The sequence below is a fragment of the Symphalangus syndactylus genome, chromosome 18 (assembly GCF_028878055.3).
Source record: "Symphalangus syndactylus isolate Jambi chromosome 18, NHGRI_mSymSyn1-v2.1_pri, whole genome shotgun sequence".
NCBI lineage: Eukaryota > Metazoa > Chordata > Mammalia > Primates > Hylobatidae > Symphalangus > Symphalangus syndactylus.
The window spans coordinates 55,625,457-55,650,574 of record NC_072440.2 but is presented as its reverse complement, the minus strand read 5'-3'; the positions used below and the strand labels follow the sequence as shown (position 1 = coordinate 55,650,574).

At 55.3% G+C, this 25,118-nt stretch overlaps 1 protein-coding gene and 1 long non-coding RNA gene across 8 annotated transcripts in view; one reads left to right on the top strand and one right to left on the bottom strand.

Annotated features, from left to right (window-relative positions):
- Window positions 1–2: 2 nt before the first annotated feature.
- On the bottom strand, window positions 3–11,302 carry LOC134733531 (uncharacterized). 2 transcript variants are annotated; one of them, XR_010117103.1, is made up of 3 exons: window positions 7,089–11,302; window positions 1,248–1,358; window positions 3–878 (listed from the first exon to the last, which is right to left on the bottom strand). It is a non-coding gene; the product is annotated as an uncharacterized lncRNA (long non-coding RNA). The 2 variants fall into 2 exon arrangements; XR_010117102.1 differs by having other exon boundaries at window positions 3–1,358.
- Window positions 11,303–12,227: 925 nt separating this feature from the next.
- The window catches only part of BID (BH3 interacting domain death agonist), a 40,289-nt gene continuing 27,398 nt past the window's right edge, over window positions 12,228–25,118 (top strand). The window contains exon 1 of one of the 6 annotated variants that reach the window (XM_055253253.2): window positions 12,228–13,027. In XM_055253253.2, coding sequence (XP_055109228.2) covers window positions 12,930–13,027 — 98 coding nt within the window. In that variant the 5' untranslated portion in view covers window positions 12,228–12,929. Of the gene's footprint in view, window positions 13,028–13,132; window positions 13,287–13,967; window positions 14,080–25,118 lie in introns of those variants that run through there. The other 5 variants (XM_055253252.2, XM_055253256.2, XM_063623319.1 and 2 more) reach the window with 5 other exon arrangements.

Sequence of the window (25,118 nt, the reverse complement as noted above, 5' to 3'; positions counted from 1 at the left end):
AGTGTGTTTCTTAAGTCATTTTACTGTATTTTTCAGGTGGATAGTGTAGGTGCACGGTATTATGCATCTAGCTTGTGCCTGGGTGTGTGCAAGATGGTTTAAGAATACATGGTTTTTTTTAAGTTTGTGCTTTTTTTTAGTCCTCCATGATATCTTGGCTCAGCCACCAACTGCTGTCACTTGAGTAAATGTCTTAGGCAGCCAAGTTGGAGAAGCAGCCACTCTTCAGACGAAGCCCCAGTAGCCTCTGGAAGGGGAAGCGTGCTCTTTGAATTGGAGATACTCCGAGCCAGGGCGATGCTGTGGTCCTGGCAGCCCTCCTTCCAGCCCTGCCTGGCTCTGTCCTGCAGCACGGCTGACCCGGGAGCCCATGGCATGGGGTCTGCAGCACCCACACCTAAACCCTTCAGATGTTTCAACGATCTCGAGGTCATTCAGTGCGTACGGTCACTCCTCGTTAGCCTGAAAATTGTCCCCAGGAGATTACAGGGAACAGTCCTGGCCAGCTCCTCTTTCTTTGTTCTAAGAAGCCTCCGAGGCACACTCCAGCTCTCTCTCTAACCCCTCCCTTGGTGTGTTGCATTGTTGGGAGCATGGCTGACCTCGTGACCATCCAGGGGCGCCATGCGGGGAGGGAAAGACCGCAGCAGCTGTGTGCACATGAGCCACACCGCCTACAGGCAGCTAGAAGCCACTCAGTGGAAGCTGGCTCCCAGTCCTTCCAGCTGCGTTCCCAGCTATTCCAGAACAAAGAAAGGCCTGGCTGGGACAAATGTGGGCGTGTCAGGTAGAACAGAGGACAAAAATGGATGAGCAGCTCAAAGGGCATATCCTGTGGCCCTAGAGGACATCCCGTACAAGGAGAGCTGGTCACTTGCCTGTTGGGAAAGGAAATGGGGCTTGGTAGTCACCTGACCCCCAGGCTCTTGTTCCTCAGAAGGGCTTGCTTGTCAGAGCTGCACCAGGCAGGCTTGGGCTGCAGTTCACGGCCACCTCAGGTGGCCGGAAATGATGAGTATTGCTTTAGGGAGGACACCAGAAAGGAAGGCTGCTGGGCCAGGCCAGTGCCACTGTCAGAAGCACACAAAAAGGCCACATGCCGTGGCGCACGCCTGTAATCCCAGCACTTCAGGAGACCGAGGCAGGAGGGTCACCTGAGGTCAGGAGTTCAAGACCAGCCTGACCAATATGGCGAAACTGGGTCTCTACTAAAAATACAAAAATTAGCTGGGTATGGTGGCACACACCTGTAATCCCAGCTACTGGGGAGCCTGAGGCAAGAGAATTGCTTGAACCCGGGAGGTGGAGGTTGCAGTGAGCCAAGATCGTGCCACTGCATCCTGGGCGACAGTGAGACTCTGTAAAAAAAAAAAAAAAAACATATATATATATATATATATATATATATATATAGGCTTTATCATTTTTAAATTTTAAAAACTATTTTAAAACAAAAAACAAGATGCTCTTCTTTCATGAACCACTACATCTAATAGCTCCAAAGTCCCTCCTGAACCCTGAATCCTCACATAGTCCCATCTTAAGAATCAGCCAAAAATGATGAAGGGACAAGACATGCCATTTTATTCCATTTTGTAAGCTGGCCACACTGGCCTACGTACTAGACCCTCCCCGCTTCGTTTCCCCTGCTCGGGTGACCTCGCCAGTGATGCCCAGTGAGGAGGGTGAGAGGCCATACCACCCAAACACTGGCCAGGGGCCGGAGCCTCCTGCTGCTCACAGCACAGGAGCCTGTGAGACCAGACCCATGGCCCTCCCGACAGCCTGTGGCTGCTCAGCTTCACCAGGAGCTTTTGCAGCAGCCTCTTCGTGTGCCCCCTGCCCCAAGGTCTTCCTGCAGTGGGGGCTTTGCCAGGGAAGGCAGAGTCCAGTTGCTGTGGGTAGGCCACATGTGCCACAGCCACTGCCGGAGAAGCCACCTACTGCCAGGATGGAGGAGGGAGACAGTCCCCGTGCTGCACACACAGCCCCTTTTCATGCCCGCGTGGCCTCCGAGCCACAGAGTGCACATCAGTACTGGAGCAGGCTGTTTCCAGCCGTGGGGCCCGGGGTGGGGCCAGGGTGGGGTGGCTCAGGACTATGTGGACGGGGCTGAGGGCCTCCATGGACAGTCAACACCTGAACCGTGGTGAGGCTGCCAGTACTGAGTGGTCCCCAAAGTAGCCAGGGACAGCATCCTCCAGACGTGGTAGGTGCGTGTGGAGCTACCTGGTGCAGCTGTGTGACACGAGACTGACTGCAGCTGCTGGTGTCTGCCCACCCACAAGAGGGCGGCAGGGAGCACAAGTTAGGTGAGCACCACCAGCTCAGTGTCCTGGCGGGATGTGTTCCTGTCTCTTCCCCCAACGTCAGCCTGGTCACATCACTCACCTGGCTGGTGCCTCGTTTCCTCCCACCAACTTGGGACTGGTGACCAACTTAGGATGGGGAAGCACGTGGGAAGGCTGGAGGTTCCGGAGTCAGGGCCCATGTAGATGCACAGATGCCACAGATGCCTCCTGATGGGAGAACCCTAGGAGGACTCGGGAGGCAGTCCCCTGCAGCTCAAGGCCAGCCTCCCTGTTCCACGAACTTGCTGGGCTCCTGTGGAGTCGGTGTTCCCAGAGCATTCGGCTGGCCCCATTGCCCCCCAGCCACCCCTCTACCCAGGCAGCAGGTCAGGGCTGCTGTCCCAGCAGCAGCTCCAGGGACAGGCCACGGGTCCCTGGGTCTCCACAAGGCCATCGTCAAGGATGAGGGATTTGTCCAGATGGGTGCTGGAGTGTCAGCGTTGAGGGGCTGCTCAACCCACAGGCACCGGGCCCAGCAGGCGAGAGGAGCCTCTCAGTGGCCAGCCCCCATCAGTGTCCGGGGCCTGCCTTTCTTTTCTTTTTCTCTTTTCTTTTCTTTTTTTTTTTTTTTTTTGAGACAATTTTGCTCTTGTTGCCCAGGCTGGAGTGCAATGGCACGATCTCGGCTCACCACAACCTCCGCCTCCCAAGTTCAGGTGATTCTCCTGCCTCAGCCTCCTGAGTAGCTGGGATTACAGGCATGTGCCACCATGCCCGGCTAATTTTGTGTTTTTTAGTAGAGATGCGGTTTCTCCGTGTTGGTCAGGCTGATCTCGAACTCCTGACCTCAGGTGATCCGCCCACCTCGGCCTCCCAGAGTGCTGGGATTACAGGTGTGAGCCACTGTGCCCAGCCCAGGGCCTGCCTCTCTAGCCCCCGGTTGTCTCCCCAGCAGAGTGGCTGCCAGGTGTTTCTTGGGAGAAAAGGAGAGAGAGGCACCTGGCAGCCAGCAGCTCCCTTTCCCTAGTGGGTCTTCTTTTAAAAATGTTTTTAGAGAATTAAATACTTTTCAAAAATGTATCTCGGACCAAACTTTTTCCCTTGGGGGGCTGGGAGGTGCCCATGAAACCAGGGCGCTGGGATGCCTTCCACCCGGAGGCCCAGCACAGGGATCACCTGCCCAGCCAGACCGCCTCAGCAGGCAGCTCCTGCAAGTCCCAACTCCCTCGGCTCCTCCATGGCCAGTCATTCCCGCCGGTCCCCTGCCCTCTGTGTCTGTAGCTGCTAAGTTGCCACTGCTGGCTGGTAAGAGAATTCTTCCTGTCCTTCCCCTGGTGTGGCCATGTATTTTGACAAGAAAAGACAAGCAGGAAATTGTCTTTTTCCCCAAGCTTCTTGCCCACGTCAAGGGTAGGCCTGCTCCACCAGCATCTGCCAATGCTTTGTTATCTCAGAGCAATGGTGTGCGGCTAATGGGAGGGGTCTCTGCTGTTGGAGAGGGTGGGAGGGGAGGAGTCTCAGAATCAAGATCCAGGCAGGATCAGGGATGAAAAATTAGAAACCCACTTATTTCAAGCAGGATTGTGATAAGAAGGACTTTGGTGAACAGCCCTAGGGCGAGGCCCACAAGCAGAAGCAATCGGATGGCACCAAAGACAGCACCAGCCCCCAGAACCCTGCAGAGCCTTGAGTAAGCGGGGAAGGCTTGCTGGCCTTCCCAGGCACGAGCATCCTATCCCTGGCCCCAGAGAGGGTGTAGTCTCTGCTCCCACCAGGTCAAGGTTCGGAGGAGGGTGAAAAACTTCGTGCATGAGACAAGGGGCATCAGAACAAGGTCCACCCCCAGCCTCCTCCCCCTAGCACCATCTTTTCCTCCTACCTGGAGAGTCCTGCAAGGCCCCGGGGAGAACTAAAGCACAGCCACGCTCTTGGCAAGGCACCATGGCAGCAGAGCATGTAGGCGTAAGCACATGAGGTAGAGAGTAGATTTGGTGTAGAGAAATAGAGATTAAGTAGGGCTAAGGCAGCTATAAACGTCATAGTTTTAGATGCATTTTCAGGTGCCAAAGAATTGCCCTTGGCTTTGAGAGCTGGACGGTGAGCTCAGCTGGGGCTGGGAGCCAGTGGCACCGTGTAGTATTGAAGCTTTCCCACACAGGGCCCAGGGGTGGCAGTGCCCCACCCAGGGAAGTCCTCTGGGTGGATCCACCATTCAAAACTTTCCCATCCTTTTCCTCCACGCCAGTGGAGATACAGGCTAAGAATCCCTAATGCAGGACTTCCTTTGAGCATCATGTGGGCAAAGATTCCAAAATCTGAAAAATTGAAACACCTCTGGTCCCAAGCGTTCTAGATAAAGGGATATGCACCCACCTGAAGCCCCTCCCTTCTCCATCAGCACCTCTAAAGATGATCGCAAGAGCCTTCATCCCTCTCTCCAGAAAGATCTTTTACTGGAGGCCACATGCCCGTGAGAATCAAGCGCTAGACCAGATGTCTGCCTGGCTGGCTGATGCCGGACGCGGCTCTCCAAGCCTGTTTCTACCTTTGAACCAGGAAAAGAACATCCACTTCTCTGCCCCGTAAGCAGATCCTGGACGCTGAGCACTTTGGGTTTTGTGGAGTGCTGGGCCATCCCTCTGTGGCTGCCTGAGTTGGTCCCATACAGGCATCCCTTCCCTGAAGGCTGACCCGGCCCTGCCTACGGCACGCCTGGGAGCGGCTCCTGCCCAGGCTATGGCCGGAAACGCCACAGTGGCTCCTCTGGCTGGCATGAACTTCATGATGACACCCCGGTCTCAGTGCAGTTTGCAGGAAAGGAAGGATGCCACGGGGTCAGATCGTGTGTGGGGGAGATTTGGTACAGAAGCGAACACAGGAATGAAGATGGCAGAAACGTAAGACGAGGCGTGTGTCTCCTGGCCTCTCGCCTATCGCAGGTCTGAACTGCGCACAGCATGAGGCTGCAGTGCTGAGACTCAGCCCCTCCCCGGGGGGCCCAGAGCCTGTGCTGTTCACTCTGCACGTGGCAGTCTTGGCTTCTGCATCTTTGAGCGGAATGCTAGACACAGTGGTGGTTTGCCCTCTGCTCAATATCCCTCTAACAAATCACCATGCAAAACATTCCAGCTGGGCACAGCCACCCCACGCCGGGACCCCCACACTGGGACCTCCACTCCCTTCCCTCTGCTGGGTGTGATTTGGCCAATATCCAAAGAGTTCACTTCAGAAAGGGCAGGGTGAGAGGAAGGATAGCATGGGGGTCTCTGGGCTGGGCCAGCCGTGGGGCGGACGCCAGAGGGCCCAGCTCCCTCTGGGAAATCCTGCTCGCCCTGCCCCAGCACCCATTCTGAGCCACAGCCAGACTCTGGGAGGGCTGTGCTTGGAGTTTTCCAGCCCTTGGGCCTTAGGAGTTAGCCCTCTGAAAGTCGGTGGCGCGGGCTCACTAGCAGCTGAGGGTTGTTGGCATTAGATAGAGCACTCCCAGGGAAAAAGGCTGCTTGAAGCAATATGGGAAACCCCAGACTGGTCTTTCTGCAACAGCTGAGTCATGCCAGCCTCCCAGAGCTTCTGCAGGGCCACACCCGCCCGGTAGCGGGGCTGGGGAATTCCTGGGGTCTACTTGCCTCCGCTCGGTGGGTGGGACTGGTCTTCACCATGGCCATGATTTCACCATGGGGGTGAACATGATTTTCACCCCCCCAGGCTCTGGTCCTGCATCTCGCCATCTCTCCCCTCTCCTCCAGCAAGACTCTTGCCCTCACAACCCACCAGCCCTTCAAGGCCCAGCGCCTGGGGAAAGCACCTCCTAGGCAGGGAACCACCCAGCCAGGCGCCAGCAGCCAGGCCCTTCTCTAGGCTGTCAGGGCAGAGCCCTGAGTCTAGACAGAGAGGGGAGCTCTGTGGTCGGTGCTGACTTGGTCAGGAGCCACCAGCCCCGGCACTGTGACACTTTGATGTTGGCTGAGAGCCCTGAGCCGTCCCTGCAGCCCCAGTTCCTGGGGTACTAACTGCAGGGAGGGCTCTGTGCACCTGGCCTCCCTGCCATGTGATGGTGTGCGTTCATGCGTTCACTCTGTTTTTCCACCCCAGGTCTCGGGCAGGCGTTTATTGTCGGTTTCTGTCCCAGAAATGAGGGGAATGAGGTGGCCAGGAAGGAGGAAGCCTTCACTCCAGCAACCAGGCCCCTGCCAGTACGGGAGTGGGCTCCAGTTCAGGGGCTTAGGAGGCACCATGGAACGCGTGGGCTTGTTCCCAGGGGAGCAGAGGCCTTATGCAGACCTCGCCTCCTGCAGTGTGGGGGGGATGAGATGCCTGGAGGGGCAGGAGGGAGAAATGACCCACTTGGTAATAGACATTACTGCGTGTCAGCCCTGGCCAGCAGGGGACAGGCCACCTCTGCCCCTGCCTCCCCAGCCCTGTCCTCAGGCCAGGAGGACACTGGCTCCACCCCTCATTCCTTCTGCTTCTGAGAGCGCCTGAGCTTCAGTGAGAGCACAGCGGCCCGGCCAGGGAATGAGCGGCACCTGGAGAGAGCCCACCCTCAGGAAGCGCATGGAAGTGTCTGGGGCAGATGGTGGGGATAGGGGCTTCAGGGCAGGGGAAGGCGGTGGGGGCAGCTGGCGGGGAGGGAGTGAGGTTCCAAGGGTGCACTGAGAAGGCGGATGGGGTGGAAGGGGAAAAGGGCAGTGCATGGCAGCCCCTCCAATCCTGTCTTTCTCCCCATGCCCCTCGGGAGCCGCCATCCAGCCGCCACTCTGAAGCACCTCCCACAGGGACCCCAGCCACCCTACTCACAGCACACGGGGCTGCTAGGGGCCTCGCACCACACTGCCGGGTAATCACAAGCCACGCTTCCTGAGCGCGTGCTGGGTGCCCAAAACTTTGAGTTTCATGTATTCACAGCCCACTTCTGAGGAATGTACTCTCATCTCTTTAATGACAGGAAATCGGGGCCCAAGAAACTTGATCTGGGGCCTCAGGATGCAGGGAGCTGGAGGCCAGCTTTTCTGGGGGCAGCCCCTGGCCAGTTATGGCTCACGAAGCTCGTCAAAGATAGAGCTGAGAAAACAAACTCTGAAGGCTGAGCTCTTAACCACCAAGCTAGAGGCCTCCCGCCCTCCTCTTGACCTCCGCCCTGGGAGGCCTGCCCAGACCCCCATGCCCATGCTCAGCCCTCTGCCCTCCAGAAGCACAGATGCTTCTGGTCAGAACCACACCCTGCTCTTCAGTGCACCAATGTCCCTTGTAGAGTTCTCTGTCCTGGCTTCCGTTCCAAGTCAATTGGGAGTAAGCTCCGCACACTGCCTCCCCATCTTCACCCAGGGATGTGAAGAGCTGATGACTGCGGAGACGCTGGATGGGACAGCATCAATCTCGGCACTCTTGGGAGGAGAACCTCAGGGGAAAGCTGGGACCCCGTCAGACTGAGCTAGCAATACACCAGGTCCAGAGCTCCCAGTCTGTTACTGCAGCGAGCCTGCAGAAAGAGTCCGCCATCAAGAAGGTGGTGGACTTCTTCTTTCTCCAGGTGCCGCTACTACTGCTTTGGAGTGGTGGGAATGCTGCAGTCTCCTTCCACAGAGAACGTGCTCTCCAGGTGCGTGGAGTGCCTCAGCTGACAGCCTCGGGCTGCAGCCACAGAGGCCACGTGCTGCAGGCACTGAGCCAGTGGTATGGGGGTCTGTCCCTTGCTCCTGCAACAGCGTCCTTGGCCCCAAGCTGCTGTTGGTGTGGCAGCAGGGCCCTATCAGATCCGCTTCACAGCCAACCAGTTCTCTTCCTCCCTCTCTCCCCTCCCAGGGGTCCGATCCACACTGTGATCTGAAGGCTGTCCCTGTCCAACCCCGCCCGTTCCTCTTGGGTGTCACCTCCCACCGAGCTTCATCTCAGCATCTGCTTGCTGGAGGATGGAAACTGACACCTTGTCCTGTGCTGAGTAATACCGAGAGGAAACCCAAAGGACTTTTTTGTTTTTTATTTTTATTTTAGAAACAGGGTCTCACTCTGTTGCCCAGGCTGGCGTACACTGACACGATCACAACTCACTGCAGCCTCCACCTCCTGGGGGCAAGCCATCCTCCCACCTCAGCCTCCTGAGGAGCTGGGACCACAGGCACACACCACCATGCCTGGCTAATTTTTTATCTTTCTTATTTTTTGTAGAGATGAACATCTCACTGAGTTGCCCAGGCTGGTCTTGAACTCCTGGTGGCCCGGTCTGGTCTCGAACTCCCAAAGGACTTTTGAACAAAAACTCTCAAACTCATTGTTCACCATGGAAATGCAAAACCAAAATAGCACCAAGCTATCATTTTGTACTATTAGACTGGCAAAGGTTTGGAGTCTAGATCCTGCCCAGTGTTGGTGGAGATGGAGAAGGGCGGCCTGCAAGCCCTGCTGTGGGATGGAAGTGTAGCACCGGGCAGACCTCACCACAGGCCCACCTTAGACAGGAGCTCTGTCCCTACAGTTCGCTCCCCAGATATCTCTCTAAAGAAACCCTCATTTGGGCTCAGAGCGCCATGTCTGAGGATATGAATGAGAGTGGCTCGTCATGGCGGCAAGTTGGAGGTCACTGGGGTTCCATGTTTGGGGAAGCAGACGGACAAAATGCAGGGGCTGCCCACAGTGGGGGACCCCATGGCACTGGAGCCACACCTGCAGCAATGTGGAGGGACCCAGCAGATGGAGCTGGGTGGAGAAAACATGCCAGCTCACATCTCAGTTAAAACACACGTGCACGAGCGACAGCACACTTGCTCATGAGACTGCATAGGAGCCAGTCCGCGGCACGGAGGGAGCCAGCAGCGCTGTCTCGTTCACCTTCGCAGACCAGCTTCCAGCCCTGCGCTGTCCTCACGCGAGAGTCCCTCAGGTGTGCGGAAACCTCAGCTCTGCACACCCAGCCTTGGACACCCACAGCGCAAACAGGGACCCTCCCAGAGCTGCCCCCAAGCCCTCCCCTGGCCTGTGTGCGGGCGTCTGAGCGGGTGGAGGCCAGCCCTGGGCTCTGCTTCCCTGTGAGCCAGGGTCTGGGCTGAGTCTCACCTGGAGGCCCAGGGCGAGCGGCGGAGAGGTCACATCATTCCAGGAGTTTGGAGGGATCCAACACGGCTCCCCTGAAGTTGGCTGTGACTTGGGCCTGTCAGAAGCAGCCTGAGAGGAGGGTCGCAAGTGACCCCAGACCTGGGAAGGAGGGAAAGGTTTGAATTTTGAAAAAAAAAAAAAAAGGATAACTTTGCCCTTTTCGCTTGACCTTGGGGGGACAAGATGGGCGTGAGGCCTCCCAAGACCGGGAGGGGAAGGCCACCTGGCAAAGCTGCAGTCCCAGCATTATCTGTATGTTAAATTGATGTTTTAAATCAGAGTTGATATCCAAGGAATTAAAGAATAAATAACAAGCACAGGGACTAGTGAGGGGCTGGGCCAGATTCTTTGCAACCCATGTGGCTTCACTCACTTTCCAAACCCCCAGTTCCGTGAGGACCAAGAATGACCACCCCAGACTATTCCAGAAACAGCCTGGGGATTCTGAAAGTTTCCCAGAGCACAGGCAGTGAAAGGGAGAGAAGCTCAGCCCTTCCGGAGGGGACGGGTGGCTCAGAGCAGAAGGTGGGGATGCAGTTCTGGGGGCGCCATGGCCAAGCTCCACAGACCAGGGACTGCACAACAGAAGCGGGTTTCCTCACAAGTCTGAGCCAGAAGGTGGAGATAAATGCTTGGGCAGGGCTGGGTTCCCCCGACGCCTCTCTCCTTGGCGCGGAGATAATGTGGTGTTCTCCCCGGGTCCGTTCCTGTGCGGGTGTCCGTGTCCCCATCAGGACACCAGTCAGATAGGAGTAGAGCCATCCAGTGACCCCACTTAACCTTAATCACCTCCGGAAAGTCCCTGTGTCCAACCACAGTCACGTTCCGAGGTCCTCGGGGTCAGGGCTTCAACTTACAAATTTTGAGAGCACTCAAGTCAGCCCACAACAGTGGACTTTGAAATAATCTTTTAGGAACTGGACTCCTCAAGGACGCTTTAGAAAATGCCGGCCTCGTTCTGTTGCAAAGGGGTAAATGAGGAAGAGAGGCTGAGTTTTCACAGGAAGAGGAGCCCAGTGGCAGGAAGTGACAGTGAGAAACTGCAGCAAAAAGCGGAACCTAAGGCTGAATGTGACTATGTGGTCACCAGCTCGCCTTCACCGTCAAACCTTGCTGGATTTTGTGTTTCATTTTCATTGCCAAAAACAACATTCAGGCCGGGTGCAGTGGTTCATGCCTGTAACCCCAGCACTTTGGGAGGCCAAGGTGGGAGGCTCACTTGAGCCTAGGAGTTCAAGACCAGCCTGGGGAACACAGCAAGACCCTGTGTCAACAGAAAAAAAAAAAAAAAAGAGGCCGAGTGCAGTGGCTCATGCCTGTAATTCCAGCACTCTGGGAGTCCAAGGCGGGCAGATCACGTGAGGTCAGGAGTTCGACAGCAGCCTGGCCAACATGGTGAAACCCTGTCTCTACTAAAAATACAAAAATTAGCCAGCCAGTCATGGTGGTGGGTGCCTGTAATCCCAGCTACTTGGGAGGCTGAGGCTGGAGAATCACTTGAACCCGGGAGGCAGAGGTTGCAGTGAGCGGAAATCACACCACTGCACTCCAGCATGGGTGACACAGCCAGATTCTGTCTAAAAAAAAATTTAAAAAAATTAGCCAGGCATGGTGGTGCACACCTGTAGTCCCAGATACTTCGGAGGCTGAGGCAGGAGGATCACTGGAGCCTGGGAGGTCAAGGCTGCAGTGAGCTGCGATCGCACCACTGCACTCCAGCATGGTTGACAGAGCTAGATCCTGTTTCAAAAAAAGTAAAGTCATCATTCTCTCATGTATGTGTATATTGTTTCATTTGTTAATTAAGGTATAATTTTACATACAGTAAAACTCACCATTCTTTGTGCAGAGTTCTCATGAAAGTGTACAATTGTGTGGTATCCACCATAATCCCTACATAGAAGAATCCCATCATCCCCGGAATTTCCCTGGGCCCTTCCATAGCCCCCAGTCCCTCAATCCCCTGAATTGTTTTCTGGCACCCCGCCCCCCTTTCTTTTTGAAGTGGTTGTTTTGCAGGCAACATCACCCTCTCTCATTTTACAAATACTGCAGACAGATTTTGAAGCCCAAAGCATCACAGAGGCAGCAGATCAGGACAGGAAGGATTGAGGTGGGGAGGCTCTACCCTGACTGTGAGAAGCACTTGAGAGACCTGCAAAAAGCCAACGGGAGAGGCAGAGACTATGGGGGCCAATTGGTACAGGTCCTGCCCTGCATGACAGGGCCAGTGGCCCCCACAGTGCTTAGGATAAAATCCGACTGCTCACTCAGGCTGCTGGAGCCTCCTGCCTTCAGGCCACCCCACTGGCCTCTTGCCCACTGTGCCCCACTGTCCAAGCTCTCGCCTGCCCTGGGAGGGGCCCCTGCAGCTTCCTGTGCCAGGTGCACATCCCTCTCTTTTCCCATCTGGGCGCCTGCTGACTTTGTGCCATGAATTTGAACACCACCCCGCAGATGACCTGGCCTCAGCCCATGAAGTTTCCCTTTCGTCCTCTGCAGGGCACCGGCCCCTAATGCCATCTGACGGTTTCCCTGTTCACAGGATCTTCCATTTGCTTATCCCCCCAAAGTGTCCAGCCCGAGTGAAGAGCATGCAGGAAACAAGCCCCTGTCCTCGTGGAGGCTACATTCTGAGAGGGGAGGCAGGCAACACACACACAAACGACTCCATAGTATGTCATGCTGCGATGCTGGCTGTGGAGGAAAATGAAGTGAGGCCTGGGGAAAGCCAGAGGCCATGGGGCTGCCCAGGAGGAACAGGGACAGGGCAGGATTTGCTTAGAGCAGGGCAGGTCACGTGGGACTCTGCGGGCCACTGAAAGGAACTTGGCTTTTATTCAGAGGATGTTAAAGCGTGAGTGACATCCTCTGACCTTTTATAAAAGAAGCAAAAGTCTAGGGAGCCCGGGTAGAAGTGAGGGCGGCTGGAGGAGCCACAGCGGGCTCAGGGAGTGAGCCCACGCGAGGGTGCAGAGCAACTGGACGCTCCAACAGGGCTGGTGGGAGTGCCGAACGGTGTGCATCACCTTGGAAAGCAGGCAGTTTTTAATACCATGAAGCTCGTCCAGCCTTATGATTCACAGTTCCACTCCTAGGTATCACACTCAAGAGAAGTGAAGACGCCCACGAAGGGCTCTGCAGCAGCACTGTCGGTGAGAGCTGCAGCTGGGGATGCGTGGATTGGCCTGTCATTCCAGCACTTTGGGAGGCCGAGGTGGGAGCATCGCTGGAGCCCAGGGGTTCGAGACCAGCCTGAGACCTCCAGAGGTGGAGACCCCCCCCCACCTCCACTAAAAACTGAAAAAGAAATTAGCTGGGTGTGGTGTGCGCCTGTAGTCCCAGCATTATCTATATGTTAAACTGATGTTTTAAATCAGAGTTGATATCCAAATAATTAAAGAATAAATAACAAGCACAGGGACTGGTGAGGGGCTGGGCCAGATTCCCTGCAACCCATGTGGCTTCACCCACTTTCCAAACCCCTGGTTCCGTGAGGACCGAGAATGACCACCCCAGACTATTCCAGAAACAGCCTGGGGATTCTGAATGTTTCCCAGAGAATCATTAGGTATTACCCCAGCGGCGCTGGAGTTAAGTGGCCAACTTAAAGTTGGACGACACTGTCTGAAACAGTCGCGTAAGGGGTAAGTGCGGAAACCCTGGTTCTCACTGCGCTGCCAGCCCCCCGCCCCGCTCCACCGCCCCACGCCGGCGCGGGCTCCCCGGGTCCCCGCAAGCCGCCGGGGGCGGGCCGGGGCGGGCCGGGGCGGGCCCGGGCGTGGGGGGCCGAAGGAGGAAGCGCGCGGGGCGCCATAAGGAGGAAGCGGGTAGTCGGCCGTGTCCGCGCGCCTGGGAGACGCTGCCTCGGCCCGGACGCGCCCGCGCCCCCGCGGCTGGAGGGTGGTGAGTGCCCCCGCTCCCCTCCCGGGGTACGCGCTGAGCCCTAGCCCGGGACCCCTGCCTGTCCGCCTGCCCCGGCGTGGAGCTCAGGGCCCGCCGCCCGCCCTGGGCCCCACCGCGGTGGGAGCCGGAGGAGGGGAGGCGGGGCGTCCAGAGCCCCCGGCCTCAGCACCGACCTGCGGGCCGCGCCTCTCCCGCCTCCCCTCCGCCCGGGCGCCCTCCTCGGCGCGGCCCGCAGGTCGGTGCTGAGGGTCGGGTCCGCCTCGGAGGCGGGGAAGGCTTTGTTGTGTCCTCTCCACGTGGCCTGGGGACTCGGGGGAGGGGTGCGGGGCGCGGGGAGGGGGAGGGGCCGAAGCCAGCCCCGGAGAGGAGCAAACCCGCGGGCCTGGCCGGGTGCAGGCCACCCTTGCCGGCGGATCGGAATCCCCGCCCACACCGTGATCTTTCCAGCACCGCAGACACCTGCCGGCTCCTCGCGAGCGGAGCTCAGGGCTGACCAGGCGCGGTCAGAGCGGCCGCCTCCGGGGGCTCGCCCGCTCCTTAGAGCACTGGCAGTGATGTGCGGATCCTCTTTGCTGCTGCTGCTGCTGCTGCTGCTGCTGCTGGGAAACTGTTGAGTGGCTGAATGACCCCAGGGGACCCTGGGAGAGCCCTGAAGCCCTCAGCCACCAAGTGGCTGGGCTGGCAAGGGTTCATTCATTCATTCAACAAATACGAATGTGCAGCCGGTGCTGGGGTCACATGATGGCTCTGGTGGGCAGCGAGGGGCCGGCTGGAGGAGCACAGTGCGGACTCTGTAAGTGGGCTGGGGGCTGGGCCTTCTGGGTTCGGACCGGCCTTCACCTGCAGGCAGGGTCGGAGCAGGTGAGGAGCAGATGGACCCACCCAGAGCTCTTCCACCTTCCCAGGCTTGCACCCCTTTCCTGGAGCCTTATCCACACCCTCAGTCCTCGTTCTCACTGTGGGGGAGCTGCAGAGGATGTGGTTTTTCCACATTCCATCTCCACCCGCAGGAGGCTCTGAGATGGGGAGAGCTCTCCTGGGCCTGAATGTGTGCGGTCCTGGGGCCCTGCAGTCCCCTGGGAGTGATGACTGAGACCAGATTCCCTGAGCTGGGGTCTTAAGGGCGTGGGGAGCGCAGAGGGATCCTCTGGCATCAGGAGTTGAGGTAGACAGAGCTCCAGGGAGGCACTGTTGGGAGGAGGACCCTGGCCAAGCCTCTGCCTGTGGCCTGGGGTGTGTGTCCCTGCCCCTTCTGCCCCTCTTGCCCAGGGAGGGAAGAGGAAATGCGGGGTCAGCAGTTCGTGGCTGGGGCTTAAAGGCAGGGATCTCCCAGGACAGGCACACGGAGCATGAGGAGGCAGCTAGTGTCTCTGTTCATGAGATGTGAGAGTGGTGACTGAGATGAGGGGTGCAGAGACCTGCCGTGGCTGGGGCGAGGTGCTGTTAGTGCTTCTGAGGAGGTTGGGCAGGATAGACGGTGGCTATCAGGTGGTTTCAGGGTTGTGCAGGAGCTTGCCAGAGAGGGACGCGGGGCGTGCCCCCAGGGTGGTATGGGGGATTCTAGGGGGAGGGTGCCTGGGTGGGAAGGGGTGTCGCATGCCCAGCTCAGAGGCCTTGCTTAGGGATGCTCACAGGCTCAGCTGACGTGAGGATGCTGATCGAAGGAGCTGAGGGTCCCATTCATTTGCAAGGGGGAACTGCCTGCCCAAGAGCCCCAGCAGTGCCCAGGCCCCTGGACTGACAAGGATGGATGAGGGCGATGGAGGCGGATGGACATTTGACCCCAGAGCCTGCCTTCCAGGCAGAAGGGCCGTGAGTCATCCTCTCTCTGGTGCCAAGTGGAGGGGCTGAGCAGGTCCTCGACATGACCGAGGACTGTGCCTGTTGTTTCAGGGGACCCGGAGCGCTGGCTCTGGCTGTCAGCCCATGAGAGACCTCCCTGTAGAGCTGTGGCCTCTGGAAATGCTTCCTGTAGTTGACATCTGGTCACCACTCTCCGGCTGGGGCTGTGGAGGGCAGCGCAGGCCTGGAGTGTCCCCGAGAGCAGCTGGGCATCTGCCCCTGCCCACCCCACCAGGGCCTCCCACTCATAGGGCCTAATTAGCAGCTCCACGGCTGCCATACCTGGCGGACCGCCTTCAGCGACCACATATATCCTTGCCCCAAGCCAGTGACAGGTCTGAAGAAGACACTGATGGAGCTGAAGCACAGGGCAGAGACAAGCACCTGTGTGCCGGACGCTCACGGAGCACTTGATGTGTGCTGACTGGCTCATTTGGACATCACAGTGGTCAGACGAGGGTAGCATCCCCATTCTCCAGATGGTGAAACTGAGGCAAGGAGAGGCTAAGTAACTTGTCCGAGGTCACACCCGAGGGAGTTGGACGCCAGGGTCTTGGCTCCGAGCATCAGGCACACTGCCCAGACTCCCCCTCCACATGTCACACCTGTTAGGCCACTGCGGGTAAGGAGCCTTTCTGTGGCCTCGCTCCCCTGTGAGCCCCCGGGAAGGAGGCAGCCCAGATTCCAAGGCAGCGAGTGACGTGTGTGGGAAAGGGGAAGCTTCCGTGGCAGGGGTTCAGAACCCTTGCAGTGGAGTTTTCCCCAAGAGCCACTGCTGGCAGGATCCTACAGCCCCATCCAGCCCCAACACAGCCTACCTCTTTTCCTTTATCTTCCTCCTTTTCTCTTTCTGCTTGCGTTGGTCCAAAATGGGGAAGTTTCGCATAAACGGCAAACGGGCCACAAAGCAGCTATTTCTGGAGGTGCTGCTGCCTTGCAGATTGAATTCTTGGTTGGCATTTTAGATGTTTGTTTTCGGGATCCTTTTCTGTAGAAGAAGCCGACAACTAAGAAAAGGAGGAAGTGGCTTTGGGAGGCTGAGACGGGAGGATTGCTTGAGCCCAGGAGTTCGAGGCTGTAGTGAGCTGTGATTGCACCGCCGCACTCCTTGAATCCTATCAGCTTGGCCAGGGTGGGAGTAGGAAGTGGGGTCTTAAAGGGGAAAGACCAGCCGGGCGCGGTGGCTCATGCCTGTAATCCCAGCACTTTGGGAGGCCGAGGTGGGTGGATCATGAGGTCAGGAGATCAAGACCATCCTGGCTAACACAGTGAAACCCCATCTCTACTAAAAATACAAAAAAAATTAGCTGCGTGTGGTGGCGGGCACCTGTAGTCCCAGCTACTCGGGAGGCTGAGGCAGTAGAATGGCGTGAACCCGGGAGGCGGAGCTTGCAGTGAGCCGAGATCACGCCACTGCACTCCAGCCTCGGTGACAGAGCGAGACTCCGTCTCAAAAAAAAAAGGGTTGGGGGAAGTCCACCATCTGGATCATAGACCAGACCTGAAAGGGGGCTGGTCACTTTTAGGCACGTAGAGTAACGGGAAAGACACACTGTCCTAGTGGAAGCCGTGGGTGGCCTCTGTGGCTGCTGTGACCCCAGGGGAGGACATACCTGTCTTCTGGGGCTGCGGCTCAGTCTGGCTCTGGGTCCGGATCACCAGGGAGCTTTCTGCAGAGCATCCTGCCTGGACTTTGCCTGGTCTGCATGGGATCCCCCAGCCTGTGGCTCAGCCCGCTTCTATGCTCACAGCCATGCTGGCGCTGGGGGCAGTCCTTGGCTTCCCTCATCGCTGGCTTAACAAACCCCCTTTCTTCAGAGGAAGGAAAATGTGTGCTGTGGCCTGGTGGGACAGGCTGGGCTTGGAGGTTCCAAATGCCCTGTGTGCTTGGGGACAGCTGCTGAACCTCCCTGCCGCTGTCATGGCCCTTGGCCAAGAGCTTTCATCCAAGGCTGGCAGTAGTTGCTCTATTTCTGTTATGGGGCACCTCTGCATCTGTGTTTGGTTTAATTTGTGTAACTGAATGTCTCATTTTATTCCTCACATTCATTCTGTGAAGTTCCCCTGTGTCTGGGTGAGTGTTCAGGTGACTACAACCCTGGGTCCGGGATGGGCGGTGTTCCAGGAGCTCCTGCTTGGGCCTCTCCCATTCTCCCCCAAAACCAAAGAGAAGGGAAAACCCTCTGTAAGTGGATGTCACATGTCAGGTGCTTTTTCTGATACTGCATGTGATCCCACAAGGCAGGGAGTGTCCCTTTTACAGATAGGGAAGGTGAGATCACATTGCAGGTTCAAAGCCCGACATGACCAGTCCACCTTTACAGCTTCCCTCTCTGGGCTGGGAGTGCGTGAGGGCTTCTTAAAATGCAGATGGACTTGGGGGATTGAGCTTCTCTGGGGTTCCGGTGTTCTTCTAGGGAGAGCCATCTGGGGTCAGGGCTGGGATGGGGATAGCAGGAGAACAGGACAGGAGTGGCAACCCAGGACCAGGGAAGAGAGTAGGCAGGGGTGGCATATGGGGGTGGAAAGAAAGGGGCCAGTGGCACGAAGGCCCCTGGGAGGCAGCAGCGCGTCCCTCCTGGGGGTAAGTCCAGGAGAGTGGCCATCCCTGAGGAGCTCCGGTCCTGTGACAGTGAGGCTGGGCCTGAGGGCACCGGAGGCCAGCGGGCAAGTGCACCACCCCCCCAGCCTGGCAGGGCACCACGTGACCAGGCCTGGCATCGGGACTGGGAGTGGCTCCTGCACCAGCTGGCATCTCCCTAGAGACAGGAAGGTGGGTGCCTCCGGGGTTCAGCTGGGAACTCTGAGCTTTGGGTGCTGGAGGTCACTGCGTTTGGGATGGCTGCCTCCTGGACCCAGCTGCCTCTGTGTGTGGAGTCAGTAAGGCACCGTCCTGGCCCCGGAACGGAGGCAGGCACGCTATGAGAAGAAAAAATTGCCTTAACAACTGTCCCCAGGATCCTTCCAGCAGGCACTTCCTTGCTGTGCCCTGGAAAGGCAGGGTGGCACTCTGGATGACAGCACAGCCTCAGGGTGCTTCTCTGTGGCCCACACACCCTTCCGGCCTGATGGTCACCTCCGTTCCTATTTACCCAAGCCCCACTTCCCCTGAAATCCAGGCAGGGAGAGATGGGGCCTGACTGTGAGAACTCTGGCCCCAGGTGTCACCATTTCCCCAAAAGCCTTGTTTCTCCCTCCGGGCATCCCTGAGGACCCCTGCAGACATCCAGCTCCAAACCCGGCCAACTGAGCAGGGAGCCCAGCTAGGGGCCTTTGTGGAAGGGTCACCCGTGTACTCACGCCAGCAGCCAGCCGCTCCTGGGTCATCAGCCCCTCCATAGGAGAGTGAGTTGTTTCTGCCAGGGGCTGGGTGGCGTTTCTCCCAGGCGGAGGCACGGCGTTGGCGCGGCACAGGCCCTGCTGCGCTCTGCGAGGCTCTGCCCTGACTTGGACTCTGCCTGGGATGTGGTGACAGCCTTGTTCTTTATTTAGTTAGTTAGTTATTATTTCTTTCTTTCTTTATTTTTGAGATGGAGTCTCACTCTGTCGCCCAGGCTGGAGTGCAGTGGCGCGATCTCTGCTCACTGCAAGCTTCGCCTCCCGGGGTCACGCCATTCTCCTGCCTCAGCCTCCTGAGTAGCTGGGACTACAGGCGCCCACCACCACGCCCGGCTAATTTTTTGTATTTTTACAAAATACAAAAACAGGGGTTTCACCCCGTTAGCCAGGATGGTCTCGATCTCCTGACCTCATGATCCGCCCACCTCGGCCTCCCAAAGTGCTGGGATTACAGGCGTGAGCCACCGCCGGCCCAGCCTTGTTCTTTATGACAGAGTCTACAGAGAGTTCAGGGAGGGGCGGACCAGAAGCAGATAGGCTCACCAGGGATTCTGGAGTAGCTGAGGGACACCTGCCTTCCCCTGCCAGCCACCATGCCCCACCCAGAAGCCCAGGGCCTGGGCAGGGGAGGGAGGCAGGACTCCTGGGTCACGGAGGCCTGGAGCATCGGGGTCCACTGACTTCCGGGGCCTGTGGTGGAGCCTCTGACCTCTGGGAGGGGGCCTAGTCACCTGAAGAGGCTCTTGCCTCCTCATGCCCCCTCCTGCTGGCTGCCTTTTCAAAAACCATTTGATTGAGACGTACTGCACATGCCATAAAATTCACCCATTTAAAGTGTACAGTTCAGTGGCTTAGTATGTTCACAGTGTGCGACCATCACCACCACCTACGGGCAGAACATTTCAGTACCCCAAAGAGAAGCTCCAGATATACTGGCGGCTCCTCCGCAGCCCTGGCAGCCGTAATCTTTCTGTCTATGGATTTGCACGTTTAGGACATTTCATACTAATGGAATCATACACTACGTGGTCTTTTGTGACTGACTTCTTTCGTGTAGCATATTTTCAACTCATGTTAACTGCTGTAACTCATGTTACAGCAGGTGTCAATGTTTCATTCATTTTTTATTTTGTATTTTTTGTAGAGACAGGGTCTCACTGTGTTGCCCAGGTTTGCCTCAAACTCCTGGGCTCAAGTGATCCTCCTGCCTCAGCCTCCCAAAGTGCTGGCCTTTTCTTGGCTACCAGAGGCAAATTCAAGCAGCAGTGGAACTTTTCACTTCGCGGACCCTATTTCTCTGTTTTCTCTCCGTGTCTCTGTTTCCCCCGCCCCTGACTCTGTGTGCTGTTGGTTTCTGGCTTACCCATGGCCTGGTGGCATCGGTGATTGAGCATTGGTTTGTGGTCGTATTGTTTTGCTCATCTTTGTAGGCGGATGACAGAGATCAGTTCTCTGTGGTCAGATACGGAGAATCTGGATGATTGGGCTTCGTTCTCTGTGTCCTTAGCCTCTTTTGAGCTCAATTCAATCCAGAATTTTGTGTCCACCAGGAAGAACAACTCTTTGACACCTGGTCCAGGGAGTTTTCCAGTTTCTGTGTTTACTCTTGCCCTGGGGCTGAAGTTGTAATTCAGAAGGGCCTTTGCCTCTCACTAAGTGAATGTTGAAAACTTTTTTTGAGTCATTGGGTAAAGTCACGAAGTGTCTTGAATTGGAGAAACTCTATCCTGATTGGTTCGTGATTAGCTTATATAAGTAAATATTTCTAAGATTTCCAGAACATAAGAAAATCGTACTTCTAATAACTTATTTGTTTATTATCTTTTTTTTTTTTTGAGATGGAGTCTTACTCTGTCGCACAGGCTGGAGTGCAGTGGCGCGATCTCAGCTCACTGCAACCTCTGCCTCCCGGGTTCGAGATTCTCCTGCCTTAGCCTCCCGAGTAGCTGGGATTACAGGCACCCGCCACCATGCCTGGCTAATTTTTTTGTATTTTTAGTAGAGATGGGGTTTCACCATGTTAGCCAGGATGGTCTCGATCTCCTGACCTTGTAATCTGGCCCGTCTCGGCCTCCCAAAGTGCTGGGATTACAGGCGTGAGCCACCGCGCCTGGCCTATTATAATTTTTTTTTTGAGATGGGGTCTTGCCCTGTCATCCAGGCTGGAGTGCAAGCAATTCTCCTGCCTCAGCCTCCCAAGTAGCTGGGATTACAGGTGTGTGCCACCATGCCTGGCTAATTTTTGTATTTTTAATAGAGACAGGGTTTCACCATGTTGGCCAGGCTGGTCTTGAACTCCTGATCTCAGATGATCTTCCTGCCTTGGCCTCCCAGAGTGCTGGGATTACAGGTGTGAGCCACCGTGCCTGGCTGTACTTCTAATAATTTTAATGCACTAGACTTTAAATTTAAAAAGAAATTCTTGGCCGGGCATGGTGGCTCACGCCTGTAATCCCAGCACTTTGGGAGGCTGAGGCGGGCGGATCACGAGGTCAGGAGATCGAGACCATCCTGGTTGACACGGTGAAACCCCGTGTCCACTAAAAAATACAAAAAAATTAGCCGGGCGTGGTGGCGGACGCTATACTCCCAACTACTTGGGAGGCTGAGGCAGGAGAATGGCATGAACCCAGGCTGAGGAGGTTGCAGTGAGCAGAGATCACACCATTGCACTCCACCCTGGGCGACAGAGTGAGACTCCGTCTCAAAAAACAAACAAACAAACAAGGCCAGGCGCGAAGTGGCTCACGCCTGTGATCCCAGCACTTTGGGAGGCCGAGGCGGGTCAATCACCTGAGGTCGGGAGTTTGAGACTAGCCAGGCCAACATGGAGAAACCCCCTCTCTACTAAAAATATAAAATTAGCCGGGCATAGTGGTGCATGCCTGTAATTCCAGCTACTTGGGAGGCTGAGGCAGGAGAATCGCTTGAGCTTGGGAGGCGGAGCTTGCAGTGAGCTGAGATCGTGCCACTGCACTCCAGCCTGGGCGACAAAGTGAGACTCCATCTCAAAAAAAAAAGAAAAGAAATACTTCTTACAGAAACAAACTGGAATATTTTAAGAATATTAAGTTCAGGCCAGGTGCAGTGGCTCACACCTGTAATCCTAGCAATTTGGGAGGCTGAGGCAGGAGGATGTCTTGAGTCCAGGAGCTCGTTACTAGCCTGGGCAACATGGCAAGACCTTGACTCTACAAAAAATAAAAGATTAGCCGGGCATGGTGGTTGTGCCTGTAGTCCCAGCTCTGGAGGCTGAGGTGGGAGGATCACCTGAGCCCGGGAGGCTGAGGCTGTAGTGAGCTGTGACTGCAATCCAGCCTGCGGAACAGAGCCAGACCCTGTCTCCAATAATAATAATAACAATAATCATCTAAGTTCACATAATTCATGTAAATCTTTGGCAAATGAGACTAATAATTTGGGACTGAAAAAGCTATGTCTTTTCTTCAGGTTTTTTTTTATTATTATACTTTAAGTTTTAGGGTACGTGTGCACGACGTGCAGGTTTGTTACATATATATACATGTGCCATGTTGGTGTGCTGCACCCATTAACTCGTCATTTAACATTAGGTATATCTCCTAATGCTGTCCCTCCCCCTTATTCTTCAGTTTATCAGTATTAGCTATAATACAGGTGTACCTTTTATTCTACTTGGCTTCCTCCCCTAAACTTCTACGGGTTTATTTATCAAATCAGCTAATATTACTCTTACATAATGTTTAAGATTATGACAAATATAAGTTTGTGTTCAAATAAATGTGTTCATTATTCTGAAAGTGTACTGTATCAAGATAAAGCTTAGGTAACAAAACCTTGGACTGATATTAAACAGAGTTGAGTAGGTATTCTTTGGATATCGACATACTTACTCGGTAAGACAGAATAGTAAAACATTGGTTACTAGGTATACCTAGGTTTTTTTCAGCTCTAAAAAGAGGCCGTATCTTGGCGTGCAGTCATGACCTTGGCAAGTCACTTCTTTCAATGCCTTAGTTCCCCATCTGTCAAATGGGGGTAATCATACTGACCTACCTCAGAGGGGTGTTGTTGTGAGGCATTGTAAGTCAAAGTTAATAGAATACTGCAGGGTCCTCTGTGGAGGATGTGTTGGGTGCTCTGTGGAGGATGTGTTGGGTGCTCTGTGGAGGATGTGTTGGGTGCTCTGTGGAGGATGTCTCGGGTCCTCTGTGGAGGATGTCTCGGGTCCTCTGTGGAGGATGTCTCGGGTCCTCTGTGGAGGATGTCTCGGGTCTTCTGTGGAGGATGTGTTGGGTGCTCTGTGGAGGATGTGTTGGGTGCTCTGTGGAGGATGTCTCGGGTCCTCTGTGGAGGATGTCTCGGGTCCTCTGTGGAGGATGTGTTGGGTGCTCTGTGGAGGATGTCTCGGGTCCTCTGTGGAGGATGTGTTGGGTGCTCTGTGGAGGATGTGTTGGGTGCTCTGTGGAGGATGTGTTGGGTGCTCTGTGAAGGATGTCTCAGGTCCTCTGTGGAGGATGTGTTGGGTGCTCTGTGGAGGATGTGTTGGGTGCTCTGTGGAGGATGTGTTGGGTGCTCTGTGGAGGATGTGTTGGGTGCTCTGTGAAGGATGTCTCAGGTCCTCTGTGGAGGATGTGTTGGGTGCTCTGTGGAGGATGTGTTGGGTCCTCTGTGGAGGATGTGTTGGGTCCTCTGTGGAGGATGTCTCGGGTGCTCTGTGGAGGATGTGTTGGGTCCTCTGTGGAGGATGTCTCGGGTCCTCTGTGGAGGATGTCTCGGGTGCTTTGTGGAGGATGTCTCGGGTCCTCTGTGGAGGATGTGTTGGGTGCTCTGTGGAGGATGTCTCGGGTGCTCTGTGGAGGATGTCTCAGGTCCTCTGTCGAGGATGTCTTGAGCTGGACACACAGGCTTTGGTCCTCACTGAGCTGTCTCCAAGACTGGGACTACTTACTGACTTGGCAAATTCTCTATCCCCCACCCCTCATCAAAGCTTCTAGTTTGGATGTTGACAGTGTTTTCATGAATGTTGGAATCTTACTAGTCCAGACTTACTTAGGATGTTGTTAGGGAAGGCAATTGGGATTTTCTGTGTCTTGCATTCACAGAGGGAGGCCATTTCAGATTCCGGAGCGTTGGATTAGGGAATTCTGAGGCAGGGATGCTACTGCTTATTTCTCTCTGCAGGCTGGGGATGAAAGTTCCATTCCTCATGGGTTTGAAGCAGACTCAGACTGTCTCAGGATCAAAGCAACCCTCAATAGTTTTGATTTATTTATTTTTTTTTTTTGAGACGGAGTCTTGCTCTGTCACCCAGGCTGGAGTGCAGTGGCGCAATCTCAGCTCACTGCAAGCTCCACCTCCCGGGTTCACGCCATTCTCCTGCCTCAGCCTCTCCGAGTAGCTGGGACTACAGGCGCCCGCCACCACGCCCGGCTAATTTTTTTTGTATTTTTTAGTAGAGACGGGGTTTCACCGTGGTCTCGACCTCCTGACCTCGTGATCCGCCCGCCTCGGCCTCCCAAAGTGCTGGGATTACAAGCGTGAGCCACCGCGCCCGGCCTAAAACAAAACATTTCTATTGAGAAGAACAGCATTGTGTCAGTGTTTCTGCAGATCTCCTAGGTGTCTGACTGAATAGAGGATACCTGGATTCTTGGTTTTTGCAGTATCTCTCTCTCAGCCCCTGAGAAAGTCCACTGTACCCTCATGAGAGAATGACAGAAGAAACTGTGTTATGGAAGCTTTTCAACCTCACAGATTCTCTGAAATGGGCCTCAGGCACCCTACGATATCCTGGTCCACACTCTCTCCTAAAGCGATTTACCAGTGTTTTCCAAAACGTGGTAAAAATGACAAAAAACATAGTGAAGGGCAAAGCTAGGTATGTGCCTTTTATCATCTTGGTACCTGAGTCTGAAAAGCAGCAATGAATTATGTCACAATTTTAGCAAAGTTTGCTGGCCTTGATGGTCTTGCCTTCTTTGTTTACTCATTAATGCCTTTGCCTTCAAAGTGAAAGATTATGGCCAGGCGCGGTGGCTCACGCCTGTAATCCCAGCACTTTGGGAGGCCGAGGCGGGTGGATCACGATGTCAGGAGATCGAGACCATCCTGGCTAACATGGTGAAACCCCATCTCCACTAAAAATACAAAAAATTAGCCGGGCGTGGTGGCGGGTGCCTGTAGTCCCAGCTACTCAGGAGGCTGAGGCAGGAGAATGGCGTGAACCCAGGAGGCAGAGCTTGCAGTGAGCCAAGATCGCACCACTGCACTGCAGCCTGGGCGACAGAGCGAGACTCCATCTCAAAAGAAAAAAAAAAGTGAAAGATTATTCTTTCCTCTCTGTGTAATGCACCTGGATGGCAGAGGTTCTGTATAGCAGAATCATCTTTGATGCTTTATGTTGACTTTATTATGTTTGTGCTTATTTAAGGGGAAAAAACAAAGAACAAAGTTTCATCACTTGTGAAAGATCAGGTTTGTTTTGTTAATGGATAATCAAGTCTTCCCTCTCAGGCACCCGCGAGCCTGCCTTAAACAACTGTCCAGATTGCCTCTAAGACTGTCCCTGAGACTCTGAGTGCCCCTGGAGAACCATAAAGATGTGATCATTCACCTTATAGAAAGAAAAATACTATAGACATAATGAGGTTTGTTTTAAGCGTTATCTTG